The sequence below is a fragment of the Pagrus major genome, chromosome 4 (genome assembly GCF_040436345.1).
Source record: "Pagrus major chromosome 4, Pma_NU_1.0".
NCBI lineage: Eukaryota > Metazoa > Chordata > Actinopteri > Spariformes > Sparidae > Pagrus > Pagrus major.
This window is the reverse complement of record NC_133218.1, coordinates 36,977,979-37,003,320: the sequence shown is the minus strand read 5'-3', so window position 1 is coordinate 37,003,320 and position 25,342 is coordinate 36,977,979. Positions and strand designations below refer to the sequence as shown.

The window sequence follows — 25,342 nt, the reverse complement described above, 5'->3', positions numbered from 1 at the left end:
TTAAACATGGAAAACAAAAATTCTCCCGATTTTTTTTCCATGTAAAATTTCAGAAAATCTGAAAAATCTTCTCCAAAACAATTTGAGAGATTTTTTGTGTGTGGAACTGAGTGAGACGAAGTTGAGGAGAATTTCTCCATGTGAGTGAAAAAAAAACAAAAATCCAATTTTTTTGTAAAAGAAAAAAAGAATAAAATCGGGAGAATTTTCAGAGGATTTTTTTTTCTATTGTGTGAAACCGAGTGAAAATTTTTTTTTCAGGGAAATAAATTTTGTGTGTGAAACAGAAAATGTTCAAGAATATTTTTTTCTTCGTGTGTGTTGGGGAAATTTGTGGGGAGATTTCTTGTTTCCAAGTTGGAACCTGACTGAAAAAGTTTTTTTCAGGAGAATTAATTTTATGTGTGAAATGTTCAAGAAACGTTTTTGTTCATGTGACTGAAAAACAAACATTTTTTTCCCCATGTTAAATTTCTGAAAATTCTGAAAAATCTTTTCCAGATTGAAAAATGACATTTTTCAGGATAATTGTTTTATCATATGTGGAATCAAGAAAAATAAAATAAAATAATAAAAAATGTCCATGTGTGAAACAAGACTTACAACTTGAACCCTGAGAGAGATTTTGTTTTTGCTCCATGTGTGAAACCGAATGAAACATTTTTTTCAACAGAATGTTTTTCTCCATCTTTTTTGTTTTGTGTTTTGTTTTGTTTTTTCATGTGGAGCCAAAAAAAAAATTTTCTTCATGCAAGTAAAAAAATTCCCATTTTTTGTTACCATGTTAAATTTCTCAAAATCTGAAAAATCTTTTCCAGAGTGAAAAAAAAAAAGAATCATAATTTTAAGGAGAATTTTTTTCCATGTGTGAAACAAGACTGAATTTTTTTTTTGTTTGTTTTTTGCTTTTGTTTTTCCCCATGTGTGAAACTGAGTCAAAGACAAAGTTCAGGAGAATTTTCAGGAGATTTGTTTTTTTCCATGCGTGAAAACGAATGAAAACATTTTTTCAACAGAAATGTTTTTCTCTGTATGAGTGAGAAAAAAAAATTGGGAGAATTTTTTCCACATGTGAAACAAGACTGAAAAGTTTTAATGTGCGTAAAAAAGAAATTCTCCAGATTTTTTTCCATGTAAAATTTCTGAAAATCTGAAAAATCTTTTTCAGAGTGAAAATAAAATTTCAGGAGAATTTTTCTTTCTTCATTTTGAAAAAAAAAAAAAAAATTCTCGTGTGAAACAGAAAGAAAAGAAAATTCAGGAGATCTTTGAGTGAAAAAGAAATTCTCCCGACATTTTATTCCATGAAATCTTCTGAAAATCTGAAAAATCTTGTCCATGTGTGAAACTGAGTGAAAAACAAAGTTCAGGAGATTTTCAGGAGATTTGGGTTTTTTTCACTTCAAAATGTTTTTTATTTATGTATGAAACAAGACAGAAAACATTTTTTTCAGGATTTTTTTTCTTCGTCTTCTTCATGTGGGGAATGGAGTGGGAAACTGAGGGAAAGAAAATTTGGGTGAGCTTCTCAAAATGTCTCAAAACTTGAAACCTGACTGGGAAATTTTTTCAGGAAACCTTTTTTAGTGTGTAACCGAGTAGAAGGAAAAAATTGGGAGAATTTTCCAGGGGATTTTTTTTCTTTCATGTATGAAACCAAGTGAAAAATATTTTGAAGAGAAAAATGATTTTTCTTCATTTGAGACTGAACATTTTTTTCAGGTGAATTTTGTTCCCCATTTGTGAAATCGAATACAAAAACATTTTCAGAAGAATTTATTTTTCTCACGTGTGAAACCGAGTCAAAAAACTTTTTTTTCAGGGAAATTAATTTTATGTGTGAAACAGAATGACAAAAAACTTCAAGAATGTTTTTTCTTCATGTGGGTGGGAAAACATTTGGGGATCTTTTTTTCATGTGTGAAATGGACTGGAAATTTTTTATTTATTTTTTTTAGGAGAAATTTTTGTAACTCACATGAAGAAAAACTTTTCTCCTGAATTTTTTTCAGAAATTTAAAAACATGGAAAACAAAAATTCTCCCGATTTTTTTTCCATGTAAAATTTCAGAAAATCTGAAAAATCTTCTCCAAAACAATTTGAGAGATTTTTTTTGTGTGGAACTGAGTGAGACGAAGTTGAGGAGAATTTCTCCATGTGAGTGAAAAAAAAAAAAAAAATCCAATTTTTTTGTAAAAGAAAAAAAGAATAAAATCGGGAGCATTTTCAGAGGATTTTTTTTTCTATTGTGTGAAACCGAGTGAAAAAATTTTTTTCAGGGAAATAAATTTTGTGTGTGAAACAGAAAATGTTCAAGAATATTTTTTCCTTCATGTGTGTTGGGGAAATTTGTGGGGAGATTTTTTGTTTCCAAGTTGGAACCTGACTGAAAAAGTTTTTTTCAGGAGAATTAATTTTATGTGTGAAATGTTCAAGAAACGTTTTTGTTCATGTGACTGAAAAACAAACTTTTTTTTCCCCATGTTAAATTTCTGAAAATTCTGAAAAATGTTTTCCAGATAGAAAAATGACATTTTTCAGGATAATTGTTTTATCATATGTGGAATCAAGAAAAATAAAATAAAATAATAAAAAATGTCCATGTGTGAAACAAGACTTACAACTTGAACCCTGAGAGAGATTTTGTTTTTGCTCCATGTGTGAAACCGAATGAAACATTTTTTTCAACAGAATGTTTTTCTCCATCTTTTTTGTTTTGTGTTTTGTTTTGTTTTTTCATGTGGAGCCAAAAAAAAAATTTTCTTCATGCAAGTAAAAAAAATCCCATTTTTTGTTACCATGTGAAATTTCTCGAAATCTGAAAAATCTTTTCCAGAGTGGAAAAAAAAAAAGAATCATAATTTTAAGGAGAATTTATTTTCCATGTGTGAAACAAGACTGAATTTTTTTTTGTTTTGTTTTGTTTTTGTTTTTCCCCATGTGTGAAACTGAGTCAAAGACAAAGTTCAGGAGAATTTTCAGGAGATTTGTTTTTTTCCATGCGTGAAAACGAATGAAAACATTTTTTCAACAGAAATGTTTTTCTCCGTATGAGTGAGAAAAAAATTGGGGAGAATTTTTTCCACATGTGAAACAAGACTGAAAAGTCTTAATGTGCGTGAAAAAGAAATTCTCCAGATTTTTTTCCATGTAAAATTTCTGAAAATCAGAAAAATCTTTTCCAGAGTGAAAATAAAATGTCAGGAGAATTTTTCTTTCTTCATTTTGAAAAAAAAAATAAAAAATTCTTGTGTGAAACAGAATGAAAAATAAATTCAGGAGATCTTTGAGTGAAAAAGAAATTCTCCCGACATTTTTTTCCATGAAATCTTCTGAAAATCTGAAAAATCTTTTCCATGTGTGAAACTGAGTGAAAAACAAAGTTCAGGAGATTTTCAGGAGATTTGGGTTTTTTTCACTTCAAAATGTTTTTTATTTATGTATGAAACAAGACAGAAAACATTTTTTTCATGTGGGAAATGGAGTGGGAAACTGAGGGAAGGAAAATTCGGGTGAGCTTCTCAAAATGTTGGGGGAAAAAATGTACAACTTGAAACCTGACTGGGAAATTTTTTCAGGAAACCTTTTTTTAGTGTGTGTAACCGAGTAGAAGAAAAAAATTGGGAGAATTTTCCAGGGGATTTTTTTTCTTTCATGTATGAAACCAAGTGAAAAATATTTTGAAGAGAAAAATGATTTTTCTTCATTTGAGACTGAACATTTTTTCAGGTGAATTTTGTTCCCCATTTGTGAAATCGAATACAAAAACATTTTCAGAAGAATTTTTTTTGTTTCTCACGTGTGAAACCGAGTCAAAAAACTTTTTTTTTCAGGAAAATTTATTTTATGTGTGAAACAGAATGACAAAAAATTTCAAGAATTTTTTTTCTTCATGTGGGTGGGAAAACATTTTTGGATTTTTTTTTTCATGCGTGAAATGGACTAGATTTTTTTTTAAATTATTTATTTTTTTTTTAGGAGAAATTTTTGTAACTCACATGAAGAAAAACATTTCTCCTGAATTTTTTTCAGAAATTTAAACATGGAAAACAAAAATTCTCCCGATTTTTTTTCCATGTAAAATTTCAGAAAATCTGAAAAATCTTCTCCAAAACAATTTGAGAGATTTTTTTGTGGAACTGAGTGAGACGAAGTTCAGGAGAATTTTTTTTTGTTCCATGTGTGAAAACTTTTTTCCAACCGAAATGTTTTTCTCCATGTGAGTGGAAAAAAAACAAAAATCCAATTTTTTAGTAAAAGAAAAAAAGAATAAAATCGGGAGAATTTTCAGAGGATTTTTTTTTCTATTGTGTGAAACTGAGCTGTGTGTGGGGGGGAAAAAAATCAGGAGATTTTTTGTTTCCAAGTTGGAACCTGACTGAAAATTTTTTTTCAGGAGAATTAATTTTATGTGTGAAATGTTCAAGAAACGTTTTTGTTCATGTGACTGAAAAACAAACATTTTTTTCCCCATGTTAAATTTCTGAAAATCTAAAAAATAATTTCCAGAGTGAAACATGTTTTTCGAGAGAATTTTTTTCCCCATGTGTGAAACAGTGACAGAAAGTTCAGGAGAATTTTGAAAAAAGTGAAAAAAAAAATTCCATGTAAAATTTCAAAAATTCAGAAAAATCTTTTCCAGATTGAAAAATGACATTTTTCAGGATAATTGTTTTATCATATGTGGAATCAAGAAAAATAAAATAAAATAATAAAAAATGTCCATGTGTGAAACAAGACTTACAACTTGAACCCTGAGAGAGATTTTGTTTTTGCTCCATGTGTGAAACCGAATGAAACATTTTTTTCAACAGAATGTTTTTCTCCATCTTTTTTGTTTTGTGTTTTGTTTTTTCATGTGGAGCCAAAAAAAAAATTTTCTTCATGCAAGTAAAAAAATTCCCATTTTTTGTTACCATGTTAAATTTCTCAAAATCTGAAAAATCTTTTCCAGAGTGGGGAAAAAAAAAAAAAAAAAAAAAGAATCATAATTTTAAGGAGAATTTATTTTCCATGTGTGAAACAAGACTGAAAACATTTTATCTAGATTTTTTTTTCATGTGTTAGACTGAGTGAAAAAAAAAGAAATCACAACTGTTGAGCTGCATTGTGGGAAACCTGAGGAAAGTTTGTGTTCCTGCGTCTTTCATTCAAGCATCAATCATCTTTATATGAAAGTTCCTCATGATTAGGGTTAAAGGTGCGATATGTGCAGAGACTTTCCGTTTCACAAATAAAAAATAAAAAACATTTTTCAAAACATTTTTCACTAATGGAAATAAAATCAACTTGGCAAAACTTTTTTTTCCACCAGTTTTCAAACAGGAGAGAAAATAATTCTTCACTGACCCCTCAGGGCTTCTGTAATATTATTTATCCTGCTGTTTCTGTGTCCTGTCCAGTTCTTTGTAACTCTGATGTTAAAAGCTGCTATTTGAATAAAAATACTTTCTTCCTGAACCCGTCATGGCTTCACTCAGCTTTCATCAGGACTGATGCTGCGTTCAAGACAACTTGGAACTTGAAGATTTCCGACCTCCTACCAGGAAAATTACAACTGAACGCCACTCGAAGTCAGAAGTCCGGCTCGTGAACTCAGGACACATTAATCCACCCGGGCGTCACGAGGGAGCAGCTGTCTGACGTCACAACAACGGCATCTGAGGGTTCAACTGTGTGAACACTTGCCAAAGACGCATCATTTAGTCACAGTCAGCCAAGATCTTTGTTTACTTCTGGTGTTTCGCACCTGGAACGCTTTGAGGTCGGATGATAGAAGTTTCTGACCTCTGACGTCGTCTGTAACGCAGAAATAGGCGCCTTCACCTCTACTTACATTCACCAGAAATGTTTTGTGGACTACGAAACTTCACCAGACTTTAATGACTGAATTTTTGGGTGAACTGTACCTTTAACTATTCACATTACTCTCACAGCACAGCTGAGGTTGGTGGTTCGAGGATTCATCCTCTGTGGAACATGAATGTCTGGATCAAATCCCTCCAACAGGGATGAAATACTTGACTCCCTGCGTCAGCGTTGGACTGACCGACGGCACAGCGGTAAAAACATTCGCCCTGATGGTTTGATTGAGGAGAACATCCGGTGAGATCTCTCTAATCAGCCGCTCTGCGTCAACCGATCCTGACATCATGTTTATCTTTAGCACAGAAACGTGTGCATTAACGAGCTGCTGCCGGAGGATTAGACACTTACGTTCAGAGTACCTGCCCGATCTCAGGCCCCGCAGGATGGACGACAGCGGCTGGATGTAGCACTGCAGCTCCGTGCACTGTGAGACAGAGCAGATAAACCAGTTAGCATCCGTGCTATCACTGCTGCACCACGCAGAGTGCTTTCTAATAGCCACTTAAGTGTACCCATCCACCACCGAGCGCTGCTTATTGCTTTCCTTAAACTGAAGACAGGATTACATACGTTACATAATCACCCAGACCTCAGCTGATTTAATTAGTGTGTGTGTGTGTGTGTGTGTGTGTGTGTGTGTGTGTTGTGTGTGTGTGTGTGTGTGTGAAGCCTGCAGCTACATGATTTACAGCTTATCTGAATTTCTTCAATTTCTCATTTTGTCGAGGACGTATCGATTCACGGCTCACTGACTGATTTGTCCATTTGCTCCCATTAGTCGTGTAAACGCTGCAGGTAAATGTCCGCAGGGCTTCGATAAGAGGCGGCCATTAACTGCAGCTAATGTAGAAACTTCACACGTGGCTCGCCTTCGTCCCCCGAGCGTCACTCTGCGCCTCAGACGGACACACGAGCGCCTGCAGCAGCAGACTGCCAAGAAAGCTGGCACCATCGGATCCTCTTACAGCGTTTGATATCAGCAGGCTGATGTTCGATGCCACCCTGCAGCTACTGTGTCATCTGGAGTAGTAGCTCACTTTCCCTCCACCTTCTCCACGCTGCCTCCATCTCTGTTATTGATTTCTAAGAATACATGTTTTACAACTGCGAGGCAGGAAGGAGCTCGTGGCCTTCGGCTGCAGGCGGAGACCGATAGAAGATGTGAGAGCTGATAGTCGTGTCACTATCACTCTTACAGCTGGTTTCATTCTGCGCTTTTCTTCTGGAGAAACTTTCTGTGTGTTGTCGATGTGTTTTAGGCCATTTTAGGCTGCAGACAAGAATATTTTAACTAAAAAAAGGTGCGTATTTGAGGGTACGAACTACAATAAACTTAAATATGACGTATGTAAGCTGGACACTGACTGTTGGAAAACGGAGACATCTTTGTTTTATTGGTGTGATGTTTCTTCTTTTTTGTTTTTATTCTTGTGGACATGTTTGTGTTTATATTTCTCTGGGTGGGACCAGAGACAGGTTTCCTGTTCTGGCCTGGACAATAAAGTTGTTCTACTCTGTTTTTAAATATATTTGTATTGTATTATATTTTTGTGTCACATTCATCATCACGAACGTGCCGCAGCAAATCAAATACCTCATCAGAATCCATCCAGAAGACTTTAAACTTGATTTAAAAAGTCTTAATAATATCCTGAATTATCATGTTTACTGGATCTGATGATGGAAGCTGCTAAGGAGTGAGACATCTTCCTTGTTTTCTGATCTCTGTTGAGAGTTGCACATGCTCATACTGACATGAAGCCACGGATGGTGGTCACTTTTTTAATATCTTTAACTTCAGTCTCTCTTCAGACTGATGGAAAATTGTTAACAAGCCAGCAGCCTGAACTTCAACAAACATCACTGCATCGCGCTGGACGAGGGGCAAAAATGAAGACGTCCCGCCGGGTGTTGTGTTTCCATCTCTGACGACTGGAGCTGGAGCTGATAAATACCCGGGGCGACAGCAGAGTCATCTGACTCAATAATGTCGACTGTACTCGTTCCAAAGGAGGACAAAAGCCAGCTGTTAGTGGGTTTTTAGTTCAGCGTTGAAGTTAAATATAAACCCTGTAATCAAACTTCAGAAAAGAGCTGTTGGAATAATAAATAAAGCTTCTTACTGTGAATCCATGAATCATTTTTATAAAGGTCCTGCACGTTAAAACTTCTAGATACTGTGTATTTAAAGACAATACTTTCTCGAGTTATGAACAAAAGCCTTCCTGTCTGCAGTGAAATGTTAGAGTAGCATCTGTTTATTTGGTGCTGCTGATATTCTGGGTTACTCTATGGATGGTACGGGATAAACAGATTAGTCCTTTTTGGGTTATTAATCGTGAGGAATTTGTGTGAAATAATCTGTTTCATATAAATGAAACCGAAAGAAAATTATTCATTTGTTTTCATTCAAACGTTGAATCTCGATCTCTAATTTCAGCTGCAGAAATGAATTTATACAACAACTTAAAAAGGTCGACCGAGCAGCAGCAACGATGCATCGTGACGTGTTTTTGTTTGTTGTCCTGCGACGTGACAGTTGCACATGCACAGCGTGATGTTGGCGTTAAAGCGGTTTATTGTGCAGAGACGAGACGAACAACTAGAGATTTATAATCAGCAACTTGTCTCAGTAATCACAGTTAATTAGCAGTTTCTGTCTCCAGTTTGCTGAAGCTCAGCGAGGAGTGAATCAAGTGGAGCGACTTTTATCATCAGTGCAACTTTTTGTTTGCGATTATGATTTTCTCTTTTTGCAGACCGACTTTCACAGTCAGCGGGTTGATGCCCGTGGATTGTCCACATACTTCTGGCCATGTAACGTAGGTGGAAACAGAAAGCGAGAGAGGTCGTCGCTCTCTGATGCTTTGAAGACTGAAACATTTCGAGCTCTGTCAGATATCTGAAGGTCAGACGGCTCACTGTGCCAGTTCTCTACATGACTGAGGTTTGGTCTCCGTTAAACTGCAGCGCTCTGTGTTTTCATGTGTTCAAACGGTCGTGACTCTGCAGGAAGAAAAACCCTCTCACCTTCTGAGTGAACAGGTCGTTTTCAGTGCCTGCTGGAGGTTTTTCACAGAGTCCGTCCAGACCGGCGCTGTGAGCTCTCTTCCTGCTTGATTGATGCTCCGACGCCACAGGAAGCGTCTGCTGAGTATAAACGGAGGTAAATCCCTGAACTGGACTGACTGCTGGGGTCTGCAGGGAGGCTGGAGAGTCACAGCTGGCTCCATCTTTACAGTCGCAGCAGCTGCCGCTCCTCCTCCTCCACCTCCTCCGCCTCCTGCGAGTCGCTGCACAGTGGAAGCAGCTGGGAGGAGAGCGCCTTAACGGTGGCGACGATGATGATGGCGAAGGCGGTGCCAGCGGCTCCTCCGCCCGCCCGGGACTTAATGTCTTCGGGCTGTCGTAGTCGTCCTCATCGCTGGCGAGCCAGTCGATGGAGTAATCCGAGTCCGAGGTCGACATGGTGGAGTCAGACTGAGCCAGCAGAGCGCATCCCGGACCTGACACACAAACACAACGACAGTTCAGACACACTGTTCGCTTTAACCCCACTGACCTTCAGAACATTACACTCTTCAAAAAGTACTGAACTTTATTTAAAACTTTACAAACATGCCCCGAACAAGACGTGTTTGAATGTTTCACTCAGCTTCAGCAAAGAGCTGAAACAAGCGGATACAGATGATGAATTATCCTGTCAGAGGGGCTGAAATAACACGAGCGTAACAAATAAAAGGAGAAATAAAAGGAGAACGTTCAAGAGATTCATTTTTCTTTTCACTGTCCAACAATCTGTCGACGTTTTTACATTAATCGGGACGTCGTTCGGTCGATAAAATGTCAGAAAACGGTGAAAAACATCGCTCAGTGTTTCGTCCTCAACTCAGAAACATTCAGTTTACTGTCACGGAGGAAGGAAACCAGAAAACATTCACATTCAAGAGGCTGAAATCAAAGAATTCAGATTACTCACACGATTAATCAGAATAGTTGGTGATCAGTTTCATAGTTGGCACCAAATCGATTGATCGTTGAGGCTCGACTGACCGACGAGGAAACGGTCTGCAGCTCCCTTCATTTAAACCGACCGCTCACGCGTTTTATCTCTTTATTCTGGCTTCTTCACGTCTCACTGACGATGACGTACGTTCTGTAATCGTGTGTGATGAGACCGAGAAACAAAAAACAAACTGTTTCTCCAGCTCCAGGCAGCGTTTAGATCCGAGAAGCATTTTATTTTTTTACACAAAATAGTGAAAAATGTCCAAAATAGTGAAAAATGTCCTACATCGGACGATACACACATTTATTTTACAGTGATCCCTTAAACGCAGCTGTCAAACACATTTCACTACACACTTTGTTACCCAAAATGACACCAGAGCACCAAAACCAGTCAACTCCACTGAGATTATGTGATTATAACCCACAACAGCATCACTTTTTACATTACGTTCTCTGAAACAAACACAAATCGGCACATTATCAGGCGACACCGATGAATCTGTGATGGACCAGCGCCTGTGAAGACGAGCTCAACTCCAAACAACCCAAATAAATTCAGTTCAGAGCAACAAAACCAGCAAATATTCACATTTCAGCAGCTCGTGTCCGTCAGCTGTTTCCATTTCTGCCCAAACAAGCAGCTTCATCAGCTCCTCGCAGGCTCATCTCCGGCTCTCGTGCAGGTCTGAGTGGTGAAGTTACTGAGTCGAGCCCAGTCCAGCTGCTCTCACTGGTTAACAGCTCCCAGTACAACCAGTACATGAGACACGACACCAGCACCACGGCGCTGTGGACCGACTCAACGCGCGGGCCAGCAGATTAAATAACCCTCCTCTGCTTCTTCCAGAGGGGCAGGTCGGCCAGCATTATGTAAGAAACACATCCACACACATGGAGCTGTTTCAGTCCACACACACACACACACACACACACACACACACACACACACACACACACACACTGCTGGTACAAGTGACTGCCTCTGTTGTGTACATTCACACACACACACACCTTAAACACACACACACACACACCTGTCTGCACTGAAAACATGCACTAATAACAGCAGCAGATGAAATGGACCCGACCTGAGTGTTCAGCGCTGCAGAGCCTCGTCTCAACCCGCAAACATCACCTCGGAACCCGGCTTGTAATGTTTTGCGCAGCAGCACCTCCAGGTCCTGGTCCAGGTCCAGGTCCAGGTGAGCTGAGAGGCAGCAGTGTGTGTGTGTCTGTGTGTGTGTGTGTGTGTGTGTGTGTGAGCAGCAGCAGCTTACCAGAAGTGAACCGTGTGTTTCTCCGTCCGGCTCGGTGAGTTGGTGACGCGCAGCCGCCGTGTGAGTCTGTGTGTGTGTGTCTGTGTGTGTCTCTGTGTGTGTGTCTGTGTGTGTGTGTGTCTGTGTGTGTGTGTGTGTCTGTGTGTGTGTGTCTGTGTGTGTGTGTGTGTCTGTGTGTGTCTGTGGTTGTGTGTGTCTGTGTGTGTGATGATGGAGTGAAACCAGCGGACGCAGGGCGGCAGGAGGGCGGCAGGAGGGCGGGCGGGAGGCAGAGTCCCGTCCAGCCCGTGCAGCCGCTCCCTGGGCAACGTGTCGGCGAGGGGCGGGGCTCCGGTCCGGTCCGGTCCGGTCCGGAGCCGCTCACCCGCCCGGAACACGCGCACTCACACGCACGGGCAGGAAGCAGCCTCGTCATCAACAGTCATCGTGGAAAAACAAATAAAAAAAAACAGGCAGCAAGCGACACGAACACACGTGATCGAGCCGTGACGACACGCTGTAACACGTCACCGCCTTCAATTAAGCGCTCCCATTGGCCCAGAGTCAGACTGCGGCACGTGACGAGCGGCGGGGGCTAATTAACGCTGCGTTCACGGACTCCAGGAAGTGTCAGGTTCAAAGACAGAATGAAAATATATATCTAATGAAAATCAATAATTATCACACAGTCAACAGAAGAACATATTGATCATAAATAACACAAATAACCTTAAAAATACATTTAAGTTTAAAAAAAACAAAAACAAACACTGACTCAGACGTTTTAATGAAGATTTACTGACACGGAGTCACAACTAATCGTTCAACACTGTTGGAAATATGATGACCAGTTGTGGAAAGTAACTAAGTAACTAAGTATCAGTGTTGTAAAGTTAAAATATTACTTTTGTAAAAGTGAAAGTCACCTGTAAAAATAGTACCTGAGTGAAACTATGTGATATTAAATGTATTTTAAATACAAGAGAAAGTAAATTATGCACATATTTACACGTATGTGAAGGTCGACAGTATTTTTGTTGTTTTTAATCTGATTGCTGATAAAATAAATTAATTCAAAAGTGTTGCTTTGGCTCTGATGTAGCATGTAATCCACAAAGTAACTAAATGTATCTAAAAGTAAAATGTAGTGTAGTAGAAGTATCAAGCAGGAATACTCATGTCAAGTAAAGTGCATCAGAATTGTACTTAATTAAAAGTACTCGAGTAAACTATGAAGGCTACTTATTTACATTCCAGAACTGCTAAATCATATATACAAGTACTTGTACGTAAGAGTATTTTCCATTGTGTGTAACTTTATACTTTTTACTCCACTACATTGATCCATCTGAGTAATTACAGTACTTTTACTTTTGATAGTGGTACATTTTGTTGCAAACATTTTCGTACTTTTAAAGTAAAATTGTGATCGTGGGATTTATTCCTGCAGCGGCGTACTGCTACTTTTACTCGAGTATATTGAGGATCTGAGTACTTCCTCCACCGCCGGAGACGAGGAGGTAACAGTGGTCAAACCTGGGATTGACCCACTTTTGGAGCCTCAAGTGGTCATTCGAGGGAACTGCAGTTTTTGTGGTACTTCCACGTCGGCTTCATTTTTCGTCCCTGGACGTTGCTGCAATAGTTGTTTTTATGTTTTCTGTTTGTGTTCAGATTAAAAACAAACGAGACACGACGTGTTGATCAGTTCACTTCAGAGCTGGCAGGTGGCTAGCTGCTTCCATCCGCTTCCAGCCTTTATGCTAAGCTAATCATACCGCACAGACAGTTTATGATCTTCTCATATCATCTTTGAGAGCAAAGACTTAAGTGAGACTGTCTCTCCATTTATTTTAAGCGAATAAGAGAATAATTACATCACGTCGGTGTTAAGATTCTGTTAAAAATCATGCCAGATAAATTAATTTAATTAATAATAAGGCAACATGATTATCTGTCCAACGCTGTGAAGATCTCTGACATGAAAGGAACAAAGTGTTCAGTTGTTACAGGATCAGCAGGAACGGGAGATTTTTCAGACTCAGTGTATATACAGCGAGAAGATGTTTCCTGCAGGATGTTTCGACCAGCTGCTTCACTCTGACGTGTTGGATTGAAGGTTTTTTTTTGCGTCGCCCCTTTGTTTTCGCCCCGGCACCACAAAGACGACTCATCTCCCCACTGAGCAATTTTTTTTTTAACCTGACGGGAGAATGAATGGAGGAGATGTGGCCCATTTCCTGTTTGTGGCCTCCCTGCCAACTGTGTCACAGCCTCAGTGGTCCGTAATAAACGAGAGAGCTGCAGGAATGTTACAACTATTCAATCATCACTATAAATACACGGAGGAACCGTTTCAGCTGCTCTGCACGGTGACTCACGAGCACATGATTTGTGAATGAGGCACGTGTTATGATCCTTTGCATTGAATATTTCCTGCACGTTTGTGTTTTAACTCGTTTACGTCACACATCTTTATTGATCGCAGTTGAAGCTACCTGCTGCTGTTATGGTCTTGTTGTGATAATCCAAACTCCCCTGCAGCCACGACAGCATCGGCTGGTCACGTTTTCACTTTTCGAGTCTTTGTGCGAGTCATCATGAAAAGATGTGGTACTGGTCACACCTTTTGTCGCGGGAACGAGGGCTGTCACGATGCTTTCACTGCACAATCATCCTGGCCAAACAAATTCATGATGAAGATTTCCAGATATCTCTAGAAATCTGGAAAAGAAATCGCTAACAATCCAATCTATGTTTTACTTTTATTTACTGTGAAGTACAAATACTTTGTTCCTGTACGAGTACAGTACTTTTGACTTTCCCTCTCTACACCTGAACACAAACATCTGAACTTTCTCCTCCTCACAGCTTCAAAACAGGCTCGTTACTTTAGTTTGATGCATTCGAGGTGAATTATGGATTATTTTTATTTGGCATCATCGCACGCCGCCTTCCCAACATCACAAGACTGATTTCAACGGCAGACGCAGCGAGACGAAACAAAGACGTAAGAAGACGTAAACAGACAGAGAGGGAGGCTGGAATGGGGAGAAAAGGCGTGTTAGTGTCTCGTATCTGCAGAGAGTTTCTTATTTTCTCTCTTTGTTGCTGCTCGGGACGCTTTACCAACCCAACATGTGGCTGTTTGACGTCCTGGGAATGAGACTCAACTATCAACTATCTTTGTGGTGCGTTCAGGAACAGCTGGGACAAATCCTACTGATTCTACCTTTAACTTTAATAGTCTTTGAATTATATTAATATGACGTGAGCTTCAGTTAGCTTTGACCACAGATGTCCTTCAGAGGGAGACTTTTTACTGTGATACTCTGATTACATTTCAGAGCCTGTACTCGATTACTTTCACTGGAGTAAACAAGCTGAATCAGAGTCTGTTTGTACACAAGTATCTGACTTTCTACTGGGGGAAACACAGTGTGGACTTTTGCCTCCTCTGGTTCGGACACAGCAGCACTGATTCGTCTTCGTCACAGTATCGACCAAATACAAGGAAAAATAAAGCAGCTGTTCTTCAGGTCACCAGTCAGGCGAAGTCCTGACAGCTTCAGTAACATGTTGTGTTAATGCCTCTGCTCCCTCTTGGCCTCCTGCCCATCACTTCCATCTACACTGAGCCTCAGATCAGTTGACCACTGCGACGCCGGCTCCTTTTGCCCGGCAATGACTTGCACTTCCACTCAGCTTTAGACCGCTGAAACCACGACTGTTCAAGTGTGTTATATCCTCTCAGCGATAACATTATACTGGATAAGAGGGAAAGAAAGGAAACCTTGAACTCTTTGCACGCATCTTCTAACAATGGCCCTTTACATTCAGCCATTCACTGAAGTATAATAAACAATGGCTTCATTTAAACGGTCCTTTCTTCGCAGAGAGAATTGGACTCTGGAGGTCGGGATGTTCTCTTGTGAGTTTAATCCTTATGATCCGCAGACAGACACTGGCTCTCTGCACATTATATTAGAGGAAATAGAAACATCTGCACATTTAATGCGAGGAGCCGATATAATCGAGGCTGCTGTCCATATGTTAGTCGTAGCCTGTGTGCTCGTAGAGGATGTTAGCTGCAGCTGAGTCATCTGATGAGAGGAAACACCCGGACATATGGACCTTTCACCGACTCTGTTGCTCATGAAGCCAAATGCTGCTGGTGGTTGTGAGGATGACGTGGCTGGGACACACTTTACCCCACAAAGTGCACCGATAAGGAGTTTAATCCAGATATATTGTTTCACAAATAAGCATTTTAATTCATCACGTCTGAAACGCACATCTGCTTTCAAGCGTTAAATGTTACAGAAGCTCAAAAAGACGAAAAACAAAACTTTATACTTTTCACTAAAGTCCGGTCATCTTGAAAAGAGTTGACATTAAGATAATAAATGTACCTTGTATGATCTATTCTCTTCTTCATTATTCACCTGGATGCATGTAAACAAGTTCAATAACCCTTTAAAGTTTAATCTTATAATCTTGACCGTGTGATTGGCTACAGCAGCCCACAGGTGTGCTGACTTTGATAAAGCATTGTAGCCTTTTGGCTAATTCTGCTGAATTTACAGAAACGTCATTAATGTGCAAAGACACTGTTCAATAAACCAAGAAGTGAATAAAGAAGCACGCTAAACAGCAGCCTTTTCAATTAAAAACTACACTAGAGCGGATCATTTCCATCGTGTGCGAACGCTAAAATCAAAATGTACTTTTGTTGTATTTTGCAGACGAGCTCAGACGGATCAGACGGTCACATCCACTGGGCGAGAGGTCCAGACCAGCCGGTACCCGATGTTTAATGAACGGCCTGACACAGCGACAAGCTGATATATCGGTTTAACCCTAATCTCAGTATGACTCAGCCTCCGAGTGTGTGTGTGTGTGTGTGTGTGTGTGTGTGTGTTGAGGGGGTGAAACACTCAAACCACATAATCTCACTCATCCGTAATTAAAAGGGATTTCAGCTGCCGCCCTCCTGCAGCGTCCAGGAGATGAAGAGACGACGATCGATGCTTCGTCAGGTGTAACGACGCACAAAGTGAAGTCGTGTGGGAGTTTGACCCTGAGGTGCAAACACACACACACACACACTCATGTGTTGAGTGTGTGTGTGTGTGTGTCGGCAGCTGTAAAGGAAGTATTCAGATACTTAAGTAAAAGTAGCAACACCACATGTGTATGAAGTATTACGTAAAGTATTAATATATTTTGGGAGAATCTAAGGTCCAGAAAAAAAAAGTTTTGTTATAATCTTAAAATTTAAAAGTTCCTTAAAAGAAAATAAATTCCAGAAAAAAACTGTTTTTTAAAATATTTGTGGAAAAGTGGAAAAAAAAATGTTTCAGGAGAAATAAATAAATAAAGTTTTTCCACATGTGAAACCAAGAAAGAAAACTAGATTTAAAAGCGTTCAAGTTTCCTTCCAGCAGAGTTTTAATTTCTCGTTCACACAAAACACAAGATGCATCTAGTGTGTGTTCGCAGGTTGTGTAACGTCACTGTCACGCCTTTGTTTTGGCGAGGAACGCGTTATAATCGGCACTAATCTGCCGTCAGGGTCACAGCTGGAATATCAGGTGTTATCAAACCAGATCAGTTTTATTTATGAAGCCAAAATCACAATCACAGAGAAAAAAAAAGATGGAAGAAACCTCAGGAGGAGCCAGAGGAGGATCTTCTCCCAGAACAACATAATCACAGTTTAGTTTTTTCAAGTTGCATCGACAGAAAATCTGACACAAATTACAACACGTGTAAAGTTTTGCTGATCCGGGAGACGACCGAGCGGGCCGAGGCGTCGCCGAGCGGCGCCCGAGCCCCGCGACCTCCTCTCCACCGCGGCGACCTGGAAGAAGATCATCAGCAGTGAACACAGAGACGATCAGAGCGAAGAGGCAGATACAAGGAGAGCGAGGATCCAGCGGAGCTCAGGGTGTGACGATCCAGATCCGTCAACATGTGAGGCGGCAGGAGCCAGAAGCATCCGTTAGTCAGATCCAGCAGGAACATAACGTACCAAACTACAAGTAAATTATACACAGTCTTCCTAGTACTGTTTATGTACACTGTGTACTTTGGGTCGACAGATTATCGTATTATTCTGCATATTTCTGATTATTGGAATCAGAGTTTTTTTAAATTAAATTAATTCTGAAATGTTCTGGTTCTGTTCTTTGGCTCTGGTGCGGCATGTAATCTGCAAAGTAACTAGTAACTAAAGTTATCAAATGAATATAGTGGAGTAAAAAGTGCAGTAATTCCTCCAACATGTAGCAGGAAATAGAGATACTTATTAGATGGCGGTGTCAGTACTTCTACTTCGGTACAGGCTCTGAGTACTTCCTCTCCCAGTAGTACTGCAGTAGTAGTAGTATTATGTCATGACTCCGCCCCCTCCTGCTGGTCACATGTGGAGCTTTCTGTCCCGAGTCCAGACTTCTTCACATGGCCCGCCATCACACTGTGTGTGTGTGTGTGTGTGTGTGTGTGAGTGTGTCTGTGAGTGTGTGTATGTGTGAGAGTGTGTGTGTGTGTGTGTGTGTTTCACTGCAGGCCTTTACTCTGAACATGTGACTCCAGATATATTTCAACAGTTATGTAACTCTTATCTCTCTCTGTCTCTCTCTCTCTCTCTGTCTGTCTCGTCCTCTGTCTCTCTCTCTCTCTCTCTGTCTCTCGTCCTCTCTGTCTGTCGGTCTGTCTGTCTCTCTCTCTCTCGTCCTCTCTGTCTCTCTCTCGTCCTCTCTGTCTCTCTCTCGTCCTCTCTGTCTGTCTCGTCCTCTCTCTGTCTGTCTGTCTCTCTCTCTGTCTCTGTCTCATGATGACAGTAAATGTCCACATGACAGGATCTTGGTTGCATCGTTAGTTAAACGGTTGGGGGGACTCGTGTCTCGTGAGACGCAGCTGTGATCGTCAGAACTGTCCGACCTTCAGGCTGAATGAGCAGCAGACGCCTGTGAGAGCTGAAGGACGCAGACTGAACATTAACATGAAGTCAGCGTCCTCTCAGGACTTTGTGTCGGCTGCAGCCTGACGACTGAACACAGCAAATAACAGCTCAGTGCTGGTTTACAGCGAACAGAACCAGAACCAGAACCAGAACCCTGCAGCAGCAGCGGCTGATACTCAGACTGGACTCATGTTTATCAGCTGCTGGAGTATTTTACCTCGACGAGCCAGAAGCGACCGACGGATTCGTCTCGCTGACTGTAAAACCGTTTTAGCGGTTGTGATGAGTAATTACCTTAAAGTTAACATTTGATACGGCGACCCGGTTCTGGTTCTTCTAGGACTGTCCCGGTTTGAAGCTGGATGTCCTGACAAACATCTGTAAAACACAAAAATGTGCTGGTTTTGAACATTCACGACCAAATCGACCCAATTCTGACCACAATTAACACAAACTATTATAACAAAGGTTTTCCAAGTCATTGTTCAGGATGAAGTGCTGCAGCTAACGTTTCTGCAGAACCACAGACGGGTCGACACTTTGTTTGTTCAGGTTCAGCAACACTTTGCTTCTGCTCTGCTTCGGTTTAGGCACAAAAACACTCGGTGAGGGTTAGAAAAACATCTGGTTTGGCTAAAAATATCCGTCTCGGTCGCCACGATCGCGGGTTTTCTGTGAGAAACGGCCAATTTTGACGCAACAGAAGCGTCGGGACACGTCAACAGGTCTCCTGACAGAAACACCTGGTGTTGAAGCTAATGAGCACATCGTGTGAACCTGAAGTGTTAGCTGCTCACATTATATCCGGCTGACTGGGCTGGACTGGCTTGTTGCTTGTTTTTCTCCCACAAACATTCACTCGACCTGTTTTACTAACTGGGACGTGACTCTGGATTGAGCAACATCAGCTTCAGCAGCGGTGATGAAACGCGGTCCGATCCTTTCACAAACAATACCTACCTCAGGTAGCGTGACTTCCTCATGTGGGTCGCTATACAGACGTACATCACACCGTTTCTGTGGCTCTCTGGAGGTTTGCTCCGCTCCTTGACTCTAAAACAATAAAACTAATTGTCACCATGTGGAGAACAACGCTCGAGTCGCTCAGGAAGCGAGTCGGCGTGGGCAGCGAGCAGCGTCTGACGCCGTCTGACGACAAATTGCATTGTGGGTAATGTAGGCGCCCGGTTTTGACATGACAGAAGAATATTTGGGATGAAAAAGGCGATTTTCTGCTCTGATTTTGCAGAAATCTCATGAATCTGCTGGTTTCATAGCGACGCAACGCTAAACCGCTCTCTATTAATCCCAGTAAAGGAATATTCCACCAAAATGTTTAAAGATCTTTTCATTTGACTCAAAACATTTTCCTAAAAATGCAAACTTTTCCTTTAACTGTGTGTTTGGTGGAGAAACCTCCAACATTTATAGCTTTTATTCCAGCAACAAACCTCTTCGACATTATTAGAGATGCAACTCCTGATCGTTTCCATTATCGATTAATCGATTGATTATTCTTTAAATAAATGTATCGTTTATTCTGTAACATTCACAGGATGCATCTTTAAACCACGAACAGTCCGACACCAAGAAACATGTTCAATTCACAACAAGATAAAAGCAGCAAATCGTTGATTTGAAGAAACTGAAACAAATGAATCAATCAGCCTACATATTGATCGACTCGCTAAAAGGTGGTAAATAATAATGAAGGTTCTGTATCATAATATATTTAATCATGTTTTATCTACTTTACTATCCTGTGTGATCTGTTTTTAACTCGTGTCTCTTATTATATTAATGTAATGTTTTTCAGCTTATTACACACGTGTGTGTTGCGATTATCTCGTGTCTGTACGTGAACGCTGAACCGAGCGTCGTCTTTATTTTATTTTATTTCTGTTTCGTACTTTTCTGTCTCTCAGTCGGTCGTTCAGCTCCGACTCTGCGGCCGCTGCACCGAGTGAATCTGATCAATAAAGTCTGATTTCATCTCTCATCTTAATTTTCTGTCAGCCAGCAAAATGATTAATTTTTTAAAAAACCCTTTAAAACGTACTCAACTTTAATCATTAGAGGGTTTAACATCGTATCTTCTGGACCACCAGCAGCTGTGAAAGTCGTCCAGCGAGCTGATTTTTCCCCACAACCTTTGGTTTGTTGTGTCGGACGATCAGACAGCTCAGACTAAATACGAGGCGTCCTTGAGCCGTCTGCTCGTCTCTGCTCGTCTCTGCTCGTCTCTGCCGCTCTGCCTCGTTTCACCATGGCAACAAATGGACGGCGGCTCTCGGCTGCGTCGCTCACATGTTGTTGTCTCCGCCGCACACAAACAACAACTCCCGGCAGAAATGTCAGAGATCCACACGCCGGCGAGACGCCACTCCAAGAAAACTGCGACGACACGGGACCGTTGTTAACGCAGCTGCACGTGTTGTTGTCTTTGTTTCCATTAAAGGCATCATGTGTTTTCCCCCTGAAAGCAGAACATACACACACACACACACACACACACACACACACACACACACACACACACACACACCGCTGCATTAGTCTCTCTGTGTGTTTCTTGTTAACAACACGTCACTGCCTCCACAGCGAGCCTGTTCTGGTCTCAACCCGTCAGCAGGAAGACGGACCCGACACCTCAGTGGTCACAGTTTGGTTCTGGATCGTGAGGAACGTTTGGGTTTTTACTAACGACTTGGTTAAAGGGGACTTCCACCGAGTTTACAGTTCATATTGGAAAAGAGTGGTCTGAGGCCGTTAGTGTCTGCAGACACTGTAAATGTCTTTACAGATGCAACGTGTTAAAAGGTCCAAACAGGACTCGACCTGCACAGCGTTACTCTGACAGCCACTTCAGATTCAGTCTGCGTCTTCAGACTGAATGTTTATGTTTAATGTTTAATTGTTTATTACCTTGGTTTCTGAGTATCCATGTGTACATGTACAACGATGACATCTCACCTCGTCAGCGGTCCACACAAATGAATCACGTTTCGCCTGCTTGTCAAATAAATGAATAATCATCTACGACTGTTTATGTCTTTAAGTCACCATCCCTGCAGGGAAAACTTCACTACGCTTGTTCTTTCTTTTTTGTATTTGAACCATCAGTTATGTAGACTTTATCGCCACCTACTGGCCTGGTTCAGCGTTTTAATCGTGGTTTTTTTGCATCTTCGTGTGAGATATTTTGTAAAACAAAAGGTCGTGTGACCAGCGTATTGTATCCACTGTAGTGTGGACGAGACCTCCGTCTAGATTTAGTCGACCTTTAAACCTTCAATCAAAATGTTTTCTCTTTAAACTCACTCGTGCATCGTCAGCAGCTTCACGTCAGACAGTTTGATCAACACTGGTGCTGAAACTATTAACACGCCTCAGAAATCACACGAATATCTCACAAACAAGCTGCAACTGAGAAACAGCAGATGAGTCGACAGTAACTACCAGCTGCCTTTAAATAATACACACTTTAAAATGTGCTACTGTGGCTCTGATACAGCATGTAATCTGCAAAGTAACTAAAGTTTTAAAATAAATGTAGTGGAGTAAAAAAGTACAGTATTTGCCTCCTACAGAATGAAGTGGAGTGGAAGTATAAAATAGCAGATAATGGAAATACTCAAGTAAAGTACAAGTACCAAAAAAGTACTTAAGTAGATGTACTTAGTTACATTGCATCACTGCTCGTTACTCATCACAGGATGCTGATTCAGACGCATTTCGCCAAATGTTTCACTACAACAGAGCAGACGGATGTTTACTGTCCCAGACAGTTATATCATTAATGGTTAATGACACATTAACCCAGCTAACGTTAGCCTGAAGCCGTTAGCTAACACATTAACCCAGCTAACGTTAGCCTGAAGCTGTTAGCTAACACATTAACCCAGCTAACGTTAGCCTGAAGCTGTTAGCTAACACATTAACCCAGCTAACGTTAGCCTGAAGCTGTTAGCTAACACATTAACCCAGCTAACGTTAGCCTGGAGCTGTTAGCTAACACATTAACCCAGCTAACGTTAGCCTGGAGCTGTTAGCTAACACATTAACCCAGCTAACGTTAGCCTGAAGCTGTTAGCTAACACACTAACCCAGCTAGCGTTAGCCTGAAGCTGTTAGCTAACACACTAACCCAGCTAACGTTAGCCTGAAGCTGTTAGCTAACACATTAACCCAGCTAACGTTAGCCTGGAGCTGTTAGCTAACACATTAACCCAGCTAGCGTTAGCCTGAAGCTGTTAGCTAACACATTAACCCAGCTAGCGTTAGCCTGAAGCTGTTAGCTAACACATTAACCCAGCTAACGTTAGCCTGAAGCCGTTAGCTAACGCACAGCTAACGTTAGCCTGAAGCTGTTAGCTAACACATTAACTCAGCTAACGTTAGCCTGAAGCCGTTAGCTAACGCACAGCTAACGTTAGCCTGGCAGCTAGGCTCATTCATTCATTATTTTTGACCGCAAACTGAAAGAGCTCCACCTCCATGTTTAGCTAGCATCCGGACTTCCAGCTCAGTTAGCTAACTCACCTGGTGGTGACTTCAGCATCTGCTCAGGTTCTCCAGGTGTCTCTCAGTCTTTTAGCTGAACTATTAATAAGGTGTGTCCACAGATTTAACGTTATTCCTTCCGACCATCACGTTGTCACTAACTAGCTGTCAGTTTGGGGCGTCACAGCGGGCTGAAGTTAGTCTGATACTCGTCAGCATCACCTGAGATTCAGTGTTTACATTGTACGGAGGCCCTTGAGGGTCATGCGAGAGTTGGACAGACCTCAGTGTCCTCAGCTTCAGCCTCTCCTGCCTGTAAACACTCCTGATGTCCAGCTGAGCTGTGAGTGTCTTTACAGACACAATGTGTTCGATCAGCTTTGTATAATAATGTTTCACAGTCACAGCTGATTAATTACACCAGAGGAAGGATGATTCATCAATGAAGGATGATTCATCAATGAAGGATGATTCATCAATGAAGGATGATTCATCAGCAGCTCGTTAGTGATGATCACTTTCTAAACCAGTCACCTGTTTACAGCAGAGACACTGAGAGACACCGAGAGACTGAGAGACACTGAGAGACTGAGAGACACTGAGGACACTGAGAGACACTGAGAGACACTGAGACACTGAGAGACACTGAGGACACCGAGAGACTGAGAGACACTGAGAGACTGAGAGACACTGAGGACACTGAGAGACACTGAGAGACACTGAGGACACTGAGGACACTGAGAGACACTGAGGACACTGAGAGACACTGAGGACACTGAGAGACACTGAGAGACACTGAGGACACTGAGAGACACTGAGACACTGACAGACACTGAGAGACACTGAGGACACTGAGAGACACTGAGAGACTGAGAGACACTGAGGACACTGAGAGACACTGAGAGACACTGAGGACACTGAGGACACTGAGAGACACTGAGAGACACTGAGAGACACCGAGAGACACCGAGAGACACCGAGAGACACTGAGGACACTGAGAGACACTGAGAGACACCGAGAGACACCGAGAGACACTGAGAGACACTGAGGACACTGAGAGACACTGAGAGACACTGAGGACACTGAGGACACTGAGACACTGAGGACACTGAGAGACACTGAGGACACTGAGGACACTGAGACACTGAGGACACTGAGGACGAGTTCAGGTTAAAAACAGACACGATGAATAAACAACAAACTGAATTAAATGAGAAAACGACGTCGTTCTGACCTGAACCAGCCGGACGAGCTGAGGTCCGAACATGGAAACAGGCTCAGTTTGATCCAAGTCTACTGGACTTTTACTCATTAAAGGTGCAATATGTAAAGATTTAAGAAACATCAACAGAATGTGAATGTTCTCTGTGTTGCAACTTTACATTTGTTTAGGTCCAGTTTCCTGTTTCTCTCTGGTCACATGGCGGTGCTGGTGATCCGGTCGGGTTTAGGCTCAAGAACCGCTGCGTGAGGGTTAGAAAACATCTGGTTCTGAAAACATTGGTCGGCTTGGAAGCGAACGAAGCTGCCAAACAGCCGACCGCACGCTGAGTCACACCGCTGGACATTTTGAAGGAGACCCGGAGACGTTTCCAGCTGTTTCTGTGGCGACCAGAACCACCTACTCTTCCCTGGAAGTCGGACCGTCGCCAAGCCAGATGCTTTTCTGACCCTCACCGGGCGGTTCTGGAGCCTAAACCCAACCAGAGCAGAAGCACAGCGCTGCGACGGGAGAAACACAAAGTTCAACATCAGGAAACGCTTGAACTCACCTGTGGTTCTGCAGAAATGTACGAAGCGAACATTCATTCTGGTGAAAAGACGTACTGGACCTCACTGTGCTGATTATGACTGCAGACTTTCTGGTTGTTTGAACTAGAACAACAAACTGTTTTATAAGTCTTCTGACTGCTGCTTTTCTATAAACGAAGGGCAGTAAAATGCAGCTTCGCATCTGAAATGTAGACGCATGAAGGAGCTTCAAACAGAAATGAATCCAGTTGGAGGTTTGTGCGCTGACACCTTCAGGAACCGGCCGTCAGTGGAAACACAGCAACGTTCAGACGGCAGCAGGTCACACGAGGCCGCTGCCGTCTGAACATCGACACGTTACAGAGAATTAAAAAAAAGAAACGTTTCCTTTAACCTCATTTAAGTTGTGCAGGGAAACAGAGAGTGCAGGACCGACTCATGTGCTATAGACTCATGTGAGCTGCTATAGGCGGCGGCCGCTCACGTGGTCGACCCGCTTCATGTTTAACATGAGGATCCACTCGCAGGGCTGGCGGGCGTCCAGCTCGTCCTCAGGAAACCTCACATCCTGCCGCTGACATAAGGCCGGTTATGGTGCGTTCAGGGCCGCCGACAGCTCGGGAGTTTTGCAGACGCAGATAAAATGAAACAAACAGACTTGATCCATCAGACAGAGACGGCAGCTATAATTTAGTCAAGATACACTCCTGCCGTTTGCTTCGACCGCTGTGTGTTTGTGTGTTAACTGTTTGTGGTTGTTGTGTGTTTAAACTAACACACACGTAACAGCGGTGAAGTGTGAACCAACACTTCCTCCTCGCTGCAACTTTATCGGCTGCTGAGATGTTGTCGAGCTCGACTGCAGACTTCTGTTTTTATATGTTGAGTGATAAGACGGGATGTGTCGTTAAAGAGGCGCTTCACGGGTTTCACACAGAATCTGTGCAGAACTTTAACAAACAAAGAGCTTTTCACAGTTGAAA

General features: G+C 41.6%; 1 protein-coding gene across 8 annotated transcripts in view; it reads right to left on the bottom strand.

Annotated features, from left to right (window-relative positions):
• LOC140994419 (uncharacterized) overlaps positions 1 to 22,797 on the bottom strand; it is a 42,263-nt gene extending 19,466 nt beyond the window's left edge. For 5 of the 8 annotated variants that reach the window (XM_073464028.1, XM_073464029.1, XM_073464030.1 and 2 more), the window contains exons 1-3: positions 10,470 to 11,139; positions 8,900 to 9,375; positions 6,218 to 6,293 (exon numbers count right to left, since the gene is read on the bottom strand). In XM_073464028.1, the coding sequence (XP_073320129.1) occupies positions 6,218 to 6,293; positions 8,900 to 9,375; positions 10,470 to 10,527 (610 nt within the window). In that variant the 5' untranslated portion in view covers positions 10,528 to 11,139. Of the gene's footprint in view, positions 1 to 6,217; positions 6,294 to 8,899; positions 9,376 to 10,469; positions 11,140 to 18,397; positions 18,482 to 20,167; positions 20,580 to 22,645 lie in introns of those variants that run through there. The other 3 variants (XM_073464034.1, XM_073464035.1, XM_073464036.1) reach the window with 3 other exon arrangements.
• Positions 22,798 to 25,342: the final 2,545 nt, after the last annotated feature.